Raw genomic sequence first — 14,264 nt, 5'->3', positions numbered from 1 at the left:
GCTTCCACTCAGACTCATTCACGCTCCTCCCCATTCCTGTATACGATTCCTTATAYCCCCATCTTGTGGGCTTGAACTGTTCTAACAGTATTTTAATGTCCATGGGGGAGGCKAGAAAATTAAAAAACAACAGGCTCTGCTTTTGAGCAGAAAGAAGATATCCCACCCATCTCTGAGGGGATGTAAAGGGACACTCTATTTGCAGCTTTTGGAGGCCAGGTCCTTTTTGGAGAGAAGGAAATTCTGAACTTTACAAGGTTTTAGAAAGAAAAAATAAGTATTTCCAAAAATATTTTTAAATACTTCAACAATCAAAAAGTTCTTCATATTGTATTCCAGAACTTCTTCTTGCACTTTTCCATTAGTTTTAAATAAAATCGCGTTGAATTTCATACCGTAGTTAATCAATGGAATTTCTGAGGTTAACAAAAACTCCTTTTGCTGCCAATGCACAAAAAAAATTCTAAACGCCTGTTCTCAGAATAATACTGATAAAGCTAAGCATGCAACAACTAGACTATAAAAAACCCCACCATGCACTGTCACCCTGTCATTCCCAACCAAGAGCAGCCAATTTGTGGCAATTAGCACATTGTGCTCAGCACAATTCATCYGGCCCTTCGCTGGGCTGCCAGGCACATTCTGGGTGGCTGTTTGCCTTTGCCTTATCACCAGCGCTGACAAGAGATGCCGTGCATCAGCAAACACCTTCTAAAACATGCAGCAGTTTGGCTGCTGCTCCTACCTGTCAGCCACTTCTCMGCGAGCCCTTATCAGGAAAAAGAACACTTAATCACAGCTCTCCAACAGCTAATATTAAAGGAGAAGACAGGATGACTTCTGGCAAATTAAAGTCAGCTGAATTTATCACCCTTTCCCTCATGGCCACTGATTCCCAGACCAGTGTAGGAGAGTTTTAATCCTTTGCTATAAGACAAACACAGTTTGTTTTCTCCCTTTTCAGCTGTCTTTTCATGAAAGTCTGGGGTTCAGAAAAGAATGAGCCTGCAGAATTGTAGCTGCTAATGCAGGATCTTGCTCCTCACTGCATAATTTAACTCACACTGAATACTTACTACAAAGGTTTCCATTAGGTTTCATTAGTATGCAACATACTAATGATATAAAATTTCCAAGTAGCACCACATTCTGAAAAATATTCACCATATTATTTACTTAGTAGCTAAGAATTGCTCTAAGATGCATCAGAGATCCTTTAACACAGACATATCTTAAATATAAATATGCATATATAAACAATGCATAATAAGATCTCTAGAAAATATAATATATAGATATAAGATCTATAATACAGTATCTTTGAGATATTGAGATTTGATATTGATATCTAATTGAGAAATTAAATGAGAGATTAAGTCCTTCAGGAACTGTGGTCCTCAGACATGACACCTTTTAGAGATTTTCGAAAGGTTTCCATTTTTTCCTCTTAAGAACAGAAAGAAATCACGTCTAAATGTGACATAGAACTCATTTTCCTTCAAGAACTTCACAGAAATTTATGACAGCAAAAATGCCTGTGAATTTCTACTTCTTCCTTCCTTTACTACTCCCATCTCAAGATTAAAAGCCTGATCTTCCCTCCAAACTTCATCTTTYCACTAATATTTTCAAGAAATTTCTGCATCTACAGTCTGACAAATGCCCTCTTGAGGGGTGTGAATGACAACAGCCAGGCAGCKGGGTTCAAACTGATAAATCAGTCTGAGAAAGAAGATTCTGAGACATGTACAGAATTCCAAAATTCATTTTCTTCTTGAATCCATTAGCAGACTTAAATAAAATAGTTCTGACAAACACAGCACATTCCCACTGACCACAAAAAAAATACATCATTGAAATGCAATCTGAAGACACTCCCGGAGCTGTATGGAAATCAAACAKCTTCTTCAGCAACGTTTACACTGGATTGACAGAATACCAGAGGAAAACTTTCAAATCACAGCACCCACAGGCTCTGGATCCTGTAGCTTCTCTGCTCAGCATGAGCACTGTCACAGCACAYCAGAGATGTGACTGAAGGAGCAGGGTCCCCATCTGGGACAGGGGGCAGTGCCAGCCCTACACATCCTCTCTGGGGCTCATCTCTGCGTCCCACAGCAGCGCTCATACCCTACAGCCCTCCCACTGTCAGCAGCACTTTGCTGGGATTTGTCGGCAGAGAAGGCAAAGGAGAGGGAGGAAGCTGTTCYATTCTGGCAGAAATCAAGCTTTTCTCATTATCTTGTCCTCAGTAAAACCCAACACACATTACACATCTGAGGGTAGTGCTGCAGCAGTGATGACTAACCTGGACAGCTGCAACATTTCTGCTTACTCAAAAAGAACCAAGAAATTGCCATGAGAAACACCACAGCAGCTCAACATTTACAAGCATCCCAAAGAGGAGCAAGATTAATTTTAAATAGGACTAATTACTTCAACAAAAGCAACTACAAAACGATAACACAGTAAGGAAAATCTAGCATATGTTAACATACTCATGCCACGCTGTGCCTCAGCACTACCCCCAGAGCTCTTCAATTTTATTGATTTTATTTGGTAGCTGTGTCACATAGAAAGCAGTGCACTCAAACTCAGGAACCCTTCAAGMTGGCATGTCAGCAAAATAAAAAGAAAACCTTAAGTTTAAACTTYCCCCTTGACACGAAACCAGGTATATCACTGTAGGACAGGCCACAGCAGGATCTGGTATGGGTTTCAGCRGGAAAATTAAGCCCCTGAAATTCGGGTCTGTGCATCTGGTCACAACACAGGCAGAAGAGACTGGACAGTTGGATCTCACTCCAGCCAGAGGAGGTGACTGTGCTCYAGATGGCTGCATGTCCTGTGACATTTCACTCATGCAAGACTGTAACCAACAGGAGCTGGAGAAAAAACAGGCATTGTCTTGTTCTTTTAGCTGCCAAACTTAAGTGCTGTGCAGRACATCACGGAATGACTGGGATTGGGAAGGACCTCAAAGATCATTTCCTTCCCATCATTAGGGGATCCTGAGCACATATCCCCACCCTTGCTGAGTATGCTCTGGAGTACCAAATGCTCCAGGACAGGGACTCCCCTTTCCCCCTTACCTTTGCTCTGCCTCAGAATATACACACCCTGCCAGAACAAGGGATGGGACAGGGGGGTTTCTTGCTCCAGGCAATGCCCCAGTGGTCAAAACAAACAAAAACAAACTGTTCCACAAATCTGTTCCTGATGCCAAAGGATGTACCTCYGGTACAGCATTGAGGAAGACTCTCTAGCCACAGCTTCACAAACTTTCCCAAGGTGAGATGTCTGATGGCACAGTTAAAATTCTGCTGTAAGGAAAAGATTAGATTTTAAATTGGATCTCTTCCTTCTAATATTTTACTTATCAAGCTAAGGACATTTCAGTCTGTGGGTCACTGAARTGTAATGACATGCATTATAGGGAATTATTTTTAAAGCACATTGATACAATAGCCACAGAGCTGTATCACCAGTACAAGGAAAGTCCACACACTAATATTCACATCTTTTATTCATATATTTTAGTGAGACTAAAAGCTCACATACTTTTTGGTTGCCATAAGTATAATGTTGGACATGTTTAAGAGTGAAGATTGGAGGAGCTATGATTGCTCTMAGGTCCCTGGGTATAATAAAAACACTGATGGGTTCTGGAAGAAGCCTTCCTATGYACACAGCACTATTTCAAGGTTTTTCACATCTTCTGATGTAGATAATTTGGCTAATAGAAGCGAGAGTTGTCAGGTTGGACATTTGTATTCTTTTTCCTGGAACAGTTTTACAGCTCTTTGCTGTGCCTAATTTTTTTAACTCATGTTGCATGCATGCAAGAGACAGAACAACACTGAAAGGAAGTACTGCCATAAGAGATGTGGAGAAGGAGGATGGCAAGCAAACAACATATTCATCCATCATGAAAAAGATTTTTGTTTGGCTTTTCTTCTATTTGCATGGCAAGTGCTTCCTCTCTGGCATAAAACTCACCCCAAGGGACTGCACAGAGCAGCCCCAGCTTTCTGCTTCAGCCAGCAGCACAAACCAGCACTGCACTGCATGAAGGAGGCTCCCACACAAAGATTCCACATGATGCTAGAGACTTTGCTGCTCATGATCATCTTCCTGCTTTTGGGGACATAAGGAAATATCAATTGTGCTGTTATCAAAATCTGTCTGTCAGATTTCAAATCTGTTTTTAAACACAGGAGAGACCAAAGACTAGGCCCAAAATAGTCAATGATTTTTCTATTATAAATGTGGATGTGTTGAACTAGCTACTGTATTTTTCAAGCAAGAGAATTTCCCAATATGTACTACTGGAAAAACTTCTAGCTGTAGAAGAGGCTACAATAACCCCAGAGAGCATTTCTGCTGCCTGAGAGAAAGCTCAATGTGATCTTGAGTGAACAGTCACTACAAAAATGCTTTTAATAGTGTGCTGGGCTACTGAACTCCAAACCTCATGCAAGAGGCACACACAGCCCTCAGGAATTTCAATTATCAGTGGTATCTGTGGCACACATGCAAGCAGCACTGAGTTTACTTATCCATCRCAGCCAGTGAACCTGATGAAGCTGATTAAATAACTCAGGGATTCCTAGAGAGAATGAATCCTAAATTAATTTACACAAATACAACTTTACCTAGGTAAAACAGAAAGCAGAGTCATAGGCAGAAATAAACCTCTAGCAAGTTTGAGGGTTTTTTTTGTTGTCATTCAAAGTACCATTAAATGGTGGAGAGCTGGCATTATTTACTAATTGGGTTGTTAATTTAAGAACCTTGCTAGAGAGCACCCATAAGACCAAATGTTTGTGCATAAACACAGCACTGTAAGTAGAGAGCTTTATTTTGAAGGAGGTTCTTGCATTGCTAATCCACGATTTCCACTTAGAATTAAATCTTTCCTATGCAGAAGCCCTTGTTATTAACACACACAAAGTGCACCTAAGTTGCTCATAAATACCTATTAGGAAATGGCACCTCTCAGAAAAAGAGCATACAGGCTGTGCTGGAATGGAAGTTACTGATTTTGCCCTCTGATGATCACTATCGTGCCCAGCAGCATTAGCAAAGGCATTCAGGGCTGGAGCATTCCACCAAGATGAACAGTTCCCAATGCAGTGTTTCCCCTATTCTCATAATGCACATTTCTCACCCTGTCTGCCAGCATTCAGATCTGTTTTAGTTACAAGACCATCTGCTTTTTGAATGGCTTTTTTTTTTTTTTTTTTTGATGACAGATGGATGAGGTTCAAATTCTTCTTGTAACCAGCAATGAAATTTTACAATTCATTGTCTCTGCTGCTTGCTGTCTTGCATTAATTACTTGAAAGGAAGAACTCTCTTGGGGGGAGACCATTTTCAGAATGCATATAATTTTTAAACCAAAATAAGCATATAAAATAAATTTCTGAAGCTTTAACTACAAATAGCCTAGCTTCAGGTTTGTAACCTAGTTCTGTAATCCTGTGTTGGCTCAGGTTTCTCTTTCATGTCCCAGAATAAAGGGCCGTGGAGGCAGAGGGAGTACTTTAAGGAGCTATCTACAGTGTTGTAAGCATCATATTTTTCCCTCTAGAGTCTCACAATATCATCTGGCTCTTTCAAAGTCTTAGTKCTTCAAGTCTGATGTTTGCAAAAGAGACTAACTTACTTTTTAAAAGCTCCCAAAAAAACCCCAGAACAATAGACTTCTAGCCCTTAATGTTAAAGGAATAAAAATATTAAGAGTTGGTAGACAGCTACATGGGTTTTGCTTAAAATCTTTCATGTTTAAAAAAAAAAAAAAAAAAAATCGCTCAGTTTTTATTTCCCATTTAATACCATTTCGCAGTGACAATCCTGGAACAGCAAACAAACCTCCAGGACACCAGTGAAATATAGTAAAAGGGTCCTCACTAACACCATGCTGGCAAGTCTGGGAAGCCTTGATTTGCAAGCCATAAATTATCCATCCACTAGCCACAAGCTCCCTGGTACATCCCTCAGGAGCAGGGAAGTGCGGCACTGAGAAGAACAGGATTTGGGGGCCCTGTTGCTGACCGTGGCTGTGTCAGGTTTGTGCCCYGGTACCAAATCAGTATCACAACATTGCCCTCAGATTCTGCACTGCTTTATTCATTGTCCCAAGGCCAGGGACTGGGTTTAACCTGCCAGGCAAGCACACAGCCCCAAAAGGGATGCATGCCTGGATTAGGGAGAGCTTCAGGCAGAGCCCCGTGTTGGCCGCTCTGCAGTGACAGAAACCTCAATCTGTGTGTGAACAGGGCATGGAGGGGAGGGAGCCAAAGGACAAATAAACCAGCAAAACACTAAACAAGCCTCTGATTTACATCCTAGGCTGGGCCACAGACACATTCCACCTGTGAAAACGGTGAACTACATGCCACATTTACGTTAACTTCTCAGCAGTAAATGAGTGGTGCCCATACAGCTGCAGGCACTGCCTCGCCACACTCCAGCCCCGGGAAGGGTCACATCCGGATCTCAAACCAGGCACAAACGCTGAAAATGGGAAAATCCAGCCCAGATCAACAACATTTGAAATCTCTGTCCTTTATTATTCGTTCACTATGGCTCCTTTGTAGGCCTCAGTCTTGGTTTCAATGAAGCAACTGTTTCAAGAAAAGGAGGAAAAAAAGAGAAAAATAGAAACTCTGAGGAATAGGGGAAGCATGACAGCAGATAGAGAAGTCAAAAAGTATCTAACAAGTGTTTTGCTCCAGTTACCTCTTGATTTCACAGAAAAATCAAAAGCAGATGCTTTATTTACTGTTCCCATAGTACTGTTAACTGTGCCTTCATCTATTTCCTGGTGTTATTCCCATTTTCCCCTTCTCATTTACTAATAAAAGAAATGAAAGACACAAATAGTGTAGACATGGAAAAGAAACAGACAGTTGAGACTTTTTTCATCATGCTAAAAATTATTTTCAAGACAAAGTCCCTACTTACCATGTTCATTTCTCACCAAAATCAGTACTGTATAGAYGCTGCCAAGCCTTCTAGAACTACTTGGTTTGTGGGCTTGGGGGTTTTTAAGGCTTTTTTAAAAACCCACCCTAAACCCAAGAAATACATTTTATTTACACAAGTATTGTCCAGCACTGCCATGRTGACTGTTCAACACTCAAATCTACTCTGAAGCTATGACCGTACTCTGTGCATTCTTTTTTAATCTTSATTATTTCAACAGAAAAAGAATAGGCCAGAAGGAATCTCAGTACTGAAGACAATTTGTCCTGAGGTCATATAGCATCCAAAGTAGTCAGGACTATACATTACAGCAGCAATTTATTTTAAATTAAGATGTCAATAAAAATGAGAAAAGCATTTGAACACCACTGACAAACCTGACTGCTGTAACATTTTCCCTGTGTTATGTGTCATCATCAAAATTCCAGCGCTGATTTTTCTTTTTTTTTTTTTTTTCCAAATGCTGGGATATGCCAAAGGTTAATTTTAAAACAAGTCAGTAACAGATGTTACTGACTGATACCTTCTGTATTTTACAACATTTGCTTGTGCATCACACTGCTCCACCACACGTTCCCCTGAACCTGGGTGGCACTGACAGTCCTGCATTCTGGTCCTTGCACTTCACCAGACATTTTAAAGAAAAAGGCTGATAAAACATTTCYGCCCTCTGCCACATTCAAAGGCCAAATAATCTCTTGATACCTCAGCAACGGCTCAGTTCATGGCAGCAACGGGAAGGGCGACTCCCAGTGCTCAGCAGAGGATAAATGATGCTACTGACCTCTCCCAGGCTGTGGCCAGCAATCAGAAAAACACCAGGAGCTTCATAGCACTTCCCTAGACCCTCCTGAAAATTAAATAGCTGTAGGAATATTTCAGCTCCAGAGTTAGGTGAAAGACTAGCAGTAGAAAAGCAAGGTAACAAAAAATCCAGAGAGAAACTGATGTGTTGACACAAAACTGGGAGTTTTGACAGAGAATTTAAGGCCTTTCCAACAATAAACACGCTGCAGAGGAGCACTAGCAGTGTAGGTTGGGATGTTTCTTATTCCCCTGAAAATGAWCATARAKAAGAGAGGAACAAAAACATCTCAGGAGAAAATGCAAAAGTGAAGGGTTGGTCCCAGGTTCAGGCAACTGACACAAAATGTTATCAGATACCAGAACCCATCCTGAATTGGACAGAAAGCCCTGTACATCACAACAGACTCATACCAATGTCAACACTGCAGGGATAACAAACTCCAGCTGATCCTTAACTGGGGAATGTTGAGCAAATAAAATTTCCTAACAGAAGCAAAGGGAAACCTCTCTATCCTGACCCACCCTGTGTTCAGCCCTCATGTCTTACATTAATGGAATGGTCTTCAGCTTCAGACCACAGTCCTTTTTGTTTCCTTAATCACACTCCCCACTGCTAAAAACACACATTCTTCCACATCTCTCACTGCAAAACTACCTACTCTCTCCAAGTTCACAAGTGTCCAAATCCCACCCTTTCCTATTTGTGAGGGAAGTRAACATCCTCCTTGGAAGGAGCAATCAGATGGTCAGAGTCCAAGACACCTTGGCAGCTCATGAGGAACAAAGATGAAGAAATCTAGCAATTCCTCAGTAAAACACCTTAGGGGAGGACTGGCTGTGTGAAAAGAYAACATTCTTCTCTTCCTCAGAAGGTCTTGTAAATCCTCTGGAATCCAACAAGAGAAAGAAAGAAAATAACACCTCCTCAGCTCTTGGCGGTGGGAATTAACACCCAGTTGGGGGAGGACTCTGCTTCTCAGGCTGCAAGCTGGGGTCTGTTTCCACCCTCAAATGCATCTGCCTTGAAAATGGGAAGTCTCATTGCCCAAGAGGAAGCCTGGTGCCCAGGGCTCACCGTGAGGGATCTTTTCCCAGTTACCCTGTTGACATTKCCCAAGCCATGCCCATGGCAAATGCCACACCCAGCCCCTCAGATCACTGTGACCATAGGTGGTCTCCTCTTTGACATTTCAGCGGAACACACAGCATTTCCACAGCTTTCAAGGCAAAGGGTGGATGATCTGCTCAAGGAGCAGATAAATTTAGGTCTCCAATTAAAATAGAYGTCTTTATGATTACACAAAAATATACTAGGGCAGTGCTGAGGGCTACAGAACTGAGGCTACAGTGAGTGATAAATGAATCTGCTCCAGCATGAAAAAATAAGGAGGAACACGGGGCCTCTTCATCTCAGCTCTCTTCTGTGTGTCAAGACCAGGAGCTCCAAAGAACTATATCTTGGAGCACAGAAGAAAAAGAGCCTTGCAGTACTCATTTTTACAGGCCATCTGCCTCTCTCTGCATCACAATCTTCAGAAAAATAATTTTGCAAAATTTACTAAATACATATGTATGAAAGGTTGCAGAGATAGGGAAATGCTCTCAGTGCCAAGCCTCTTGACTTGCCAGGCCTGAGAAGCAATCCAGACTGATGAAGTAAATATGTTCACACAGATATGTACTCTGTAATTTATTTTTTTAAACAAGGTAGAGTTTACAAGATCAGCAAATTAGGYATTTGTTCAGGATGCAGTTTCCCCCAATACAATTCAAGCACCTCACAAGAACATCTGTGATACAACTATCCCATCACRGGATGGGCAAAGTTTACAGTTATACCAGAAAGAAAGGAAGGAAATTAGTAAAAAGTAGGAAAGGGCTGATAAAGAAGTGCCATGAGCTAGGATGTTTCCTTTGATTTCCAAAGAAAGCAGAAGAGAAATGCAGAAACTACACAAACCCAGAGACACACAAATGAACAAGGGGAGAAAACAGTCCTGAGAACAGCACATTTGCAAAGGCAAAATCAATAAAGAAAAATAATTCTGACTCATTTAAATGACTGAGAGAAAGTGAAAATTGTTTATCAGGCACATCTGTTTTGCTTATGTACACAGGCACAAGAAGGCAGGGTGCAAATTCCTTACACTGTCAAGGAAAGCCAATTTCCAACTCTGGCACTTAAAATACAAACACCCAGCATAAATACATATGCAAAGATAAGGACTCAGAAGGAAAACCTGAAGCAAAAAATACCACAGTGCACACAAAAACTTCTCACCACACTCAGGAAAAAAAAAAATTGTAAAGCTGAAGTGAAAATCAAAACACCCCCTGAACATGCAAGTTTGGTCGGTAAGTAATGAGCCTGTTATGCAACAAACCAGATACATGTAGTGAATATCCACAGCAGCAGGAAAATAGCAATAAATAGCAATAAAGAATAGCAAGATTCCCTTTAACTCCCTCATTTTTCTAGGGTTGTCCAAGTGCAAGCTCAGGAGCCATGCAGGGGAGGGAGAGCTGTAGTAGTGCCAGGCTGATGAAGCTCAAGCTGCTCAACTCCAGCTAACCCAGCTACTGCAGCAGCTGCCTTTCAGCTCCTAAAAATCACTGCACTGTGCAGGAGCAAAACTYCATCTCAGTGCTGAGAACCCACACCAGTTCAGCCAAGGCTGGGAAACATCTCTRTGCTGCAGCTCTGCCCCACCACACAGCCTCTCCCATTTTCAGATTAGGTTGCCTAAAACAAACCTTTTTCATCTGGTATAACCAAACTGGTCCAAATCAGTTATTTGCATAAACAAGAATCAACCTACTGTGAATGCCAGTCATGGCTGGATGTGAATCAACTGACCTCCAAAAAATATACTACTGGAAAGTCCTCRCACCATTAAAAACATCCATAAGGCAAATTTCTACTGAATTCCATCCACCCTATTCCAAATAAAATTAATGAAGTGAATAATAATTGTGCAAATAGTTAAAAAAAAAAAAAACTGAAAAAATATTTCCTTAAAGCAGATACAAAAGGTTGTAGTGTCACTAACCAGACATAGAGGGAAAGACTAAGACACCACCTTCCCAGACCCCACTTCAAAGCTTTGCTATCTCCCAGCTTGGGCTGGAAGCAAAATCCCAAAGGGGAGGTAATTTTCAAGTGCTAAACCTACTTTAAAAAAGTACTTCAGATTCAAAGAAGGTGTCTTGCAGAGACTCAGAATCTGTCCCTCAGAACTGCAAACACAGCAGTAAGGTCAATTTAAACTCAGCCTGTCTCAAGACAGCCAATAATGAATGCAAAGCATGATGAACAGAAACAGCTTCAAACATTTGAGCTAACAGAGTCACAAAACCCAATGACAAGGTAACTCCACTGGTCAGATCTCAAGGTGAGAGGAGCAGGTTGCTGACACCCTCTACCCAAGAGGCAAATAAGAGTACAAACCCTCCAGKGGCACAGAGAGCAACCACAGACCTCAGCACGTTTAATGCCTGAACAGGATCTGGCCATCAGTTCAAGTGATCATTCCCGATGCACTGATGGTGCTCTGCTCACTGTGATTCCACAAGCAGCTTTACATCAACGTGGATGACAAAACAACTCACATTTCTTCTCAGCAAAAACAATCCCACCACTGCAAGTCCTCCCAGAGATGTTGCCCCAATGCASCAGCCCTCAGACACCACAACAGCCCACAGACAGTGCTTTCAAGAACACAAAGTGCTCCAGTTTAACAAAATAATTCATTAGCCCTGACCATGCAGACAGATCTCTCACCCGTGTAGTCTCCAGCCCAGGGGAAGGCAGGACAGCATGCTCAGACTTGCTCTGAATTTCTGGCCCTCTAGACAGAAAAGCTTCTTCCTCTCAGTCATCTCCCAAACAAGATGATGGGGCAAGACAGGAAATACTCAGTTTACAGCATATCTTTGGAAGATCATTTCCTGGGAATCACACTATTCTTCAAAATCACCAGCATGTCTGTCCATTAATTCAGATACTAATGATGAAAGTCCCAAAAGACCACAGCCCATCAGCAATCTACAAGTTTCCTAAACCAAAGGTCTGAGAAACTGTCCCAGCATCAGACTGCATTATCTATATAAAACAGAATAATTTCTTCTCAGGTCTGTTTAGCATATTCAGGCTTCAGACTGCCCAAGACAGTTCTCTGCTGTAGAAAAGCTGAGACAATATTTCTTCACTTCAGGTATATCTGTCCTTCCGGTCCACACATATAATTAAAGCAAATGATCAGATGCCACTGAATAATTGTCCTTCCTCTTGGACAGCTGGATTCATTCCTAGAGATTCCCCTTAGACCCATGGGACTTGTTGCCATGGCTATTAGAASGATCTAGGTCCAGAAGTCCACAGTTCTAACAGCTGACAACCATCCATAAAACCACAAACACTGACATGTAAATATCTAGATTTGTTCCCATATATCATAAGMAGAGTTTTCTGCATTTCAGCAAGACATGGTGATCTATACACTGATAAAATCAWAAAGAAAGGCCCAAGTCCAATTCAGGCACTGGAAACAGCCAAATGCCTTCCTTACAGGGTCAAATAGGAGGTCCCAGCCACTCACCACACCTTAGTTTAGCAAGAGGGAAATGATACAACTGAAGTRCCACATAGAGAGTAATTATCTCGTGAAAGGCAGCCCTACCTAACAAGTTTTAGCACTACATGGAAGATGTGATGGGGCTCATTGAACGTGAAGGAAACCAACAGAGTTTGTGGCAGAAAAAAAAAAAAAGTTTTCCTGAAATTAATTTTTTTAAAGAGGGGAGCMAGAGGGCATTTCAGATGTACCCCCTCTAACCCACCTTTCTCACCTCAATCCTTATCTTCTGTATTTAAATATACATCTTAAAAAGACAATGAAGGTGGAACTCATATCTTAGTGAGCATCTCCAACTCCTGTTAATTCTGCTTTTATATCCTCTCTATCCATCTAACATGTAATCACCTCTCCAGAGGGAAYGGTCTCAAAGCGTGTCAAAAATAAGACACATGTGCATCCGCCACTCCCCAGCACACCATCCTCCAAGGCACGTGGAGGCAGCAAGACACACCAGAAGGGGTTGTGAGATCAGCCCCTGTCACCAGGTCTGTGAGGACAGAAGATGCAGACAGGCAGCATTTTGCACACTGAGGATCAGGTTTCACTCACCCAGCTCCCTACAGGGGAGCGCCACGCTCCAGCGGGGCGGCCGGGTGGCTCTGCCATGAGGCATTCCGGGGCATCACAGCACGGGAACCTCAGGGAACCTAAAACAGGAAAAAAAAAATATGAGTCAAGAGTGAAGGTGCTGAAGCTCCTTTGGAAACTGGCACAGACATCCTCCTACAGACAGCCACAGCTGAAAACCCTGTAAACAACACATCATTGAGGTTGACTAACCAAAATATTGTTTGTTAAAATGCAATTAAAGCTAGAAGTATGAGCAATTTAACAGCTATTCCCTTCAGAAAAATAYTGCAATGATCTCAAGACCAAATATTTTCAACCCAGCAGAAGTGCCCTGCAGCAGCTGGCTGACAGCAAGGAAAGACAGTCAGGTCTTTGAGTCCCACTCCCCACAAACACACCCCCTCTCCCCTGCAATTGTCTCTGATTGGCAATGTGATTTTCTCCTAAGATTAGAATGCCAGGTGGGAATTGCAGGAGGAACTGTCTGGATGTCYACATAATGAAGGCATTCCAAAGATGGGGAAGCTGTGATGACTGTAATTGACTCTGGTACGGATCAGCCTGCAAAAGGGTGTAAAATGCCGGAGTCTGGGCCGCGTCTCCTAAAGCTGCAGGCAGCTCCCAGGTGGAAGCGCCCCCACCCCTTCCCCAGGCAGAGGTACACCCAGTCTGAAGACAGAGAATACACAGTTTTGGAAGTAACAGCACTAATATTCAGTCATGTGCAGCAATAAAATCCAAAAGTAGCTACAGAAGTGCTTTGAAGCCTTCTAATYGTGMATTCTGCAAGGCCAAAGACACAAACCTGCACTTTTCTAATTGAACCTGCTTACGGTAAAACTCTCTAGACCTGATTATGTTACAYACTGCATTGGCACTATTTAGTACTGTATTAGCAATAAGTCTAACCATAATCATCCACCTATTCTGTGCCACACTTCTCACAACTGAACCTTCTCTCTGCTACTCTGCCACAAGTTASCGAACAAATGCTCCAACTTCTTAAAGCTACCATTCAGTATTTTATCACAAGGTAGAGCTAACATATACCCAAAGAAATTCTGAGGTCCCAGMACTTGTAAAATTTTATTTCAGCTTTATTTCACTGACACCCATTTCCAAGCTTCATCCATTTGTTAGTTCTAGTAATTTCAAATAAAACATTATATCTAGAAGCAACAAAATAAAAAAGAACAATAATATTGTTTCCATCACTCAAGAATAGTATGAGTTTAGAGATTATCAATGACATTAATKTGG

At 41.8% G+C, this 14,264-nt stretch overlaps 1 protein-coding gene across 1 annotated transcript in view; it reads right to left on the bottom strand.

Moving 5' to 3' along the window:
- Positions 1 to 13,059, bottom strand: part of KIAA1217 (KIAA1217 ortholog) — a 332,780-nt gene extending 319,721 nt beyond the window's left edge. The window contains exon 1 of the mRNA XM_057383857.1: positions 12,984 to 13,059. Coding sequence (XP_057239840.1) covers positions 12,984 to 13,047 — 64 coding nt within the window. The 5' untranslated portion in view covers positions 13,048 to 13,059. The remainder of the gene's footprint in view (positions 1 to 12,983) is intronic.
- Positions 13,060 to 14,264: the final 1,205 nt, after the last annotated feature.

Source organism: Malurus melanocephalus, unplaced genomic scaffold, assembly GCF_030028575.1.
Source record: "Malurus melanocephalus ecotype Western Australia unplaced genomic scaffold, MMel_1.1 scaffold_14, whole genome shotgun sequence".
Classification (NCBI taxonomy): Eukaryota; Metazoa; Chordata; class Aves; order Passeriformes; family Maluridae; genus Malurus; species Malurus melanocephalus.
This window is presented reverse-complemented; position numbering and strand designations above follow the sequence as displayed.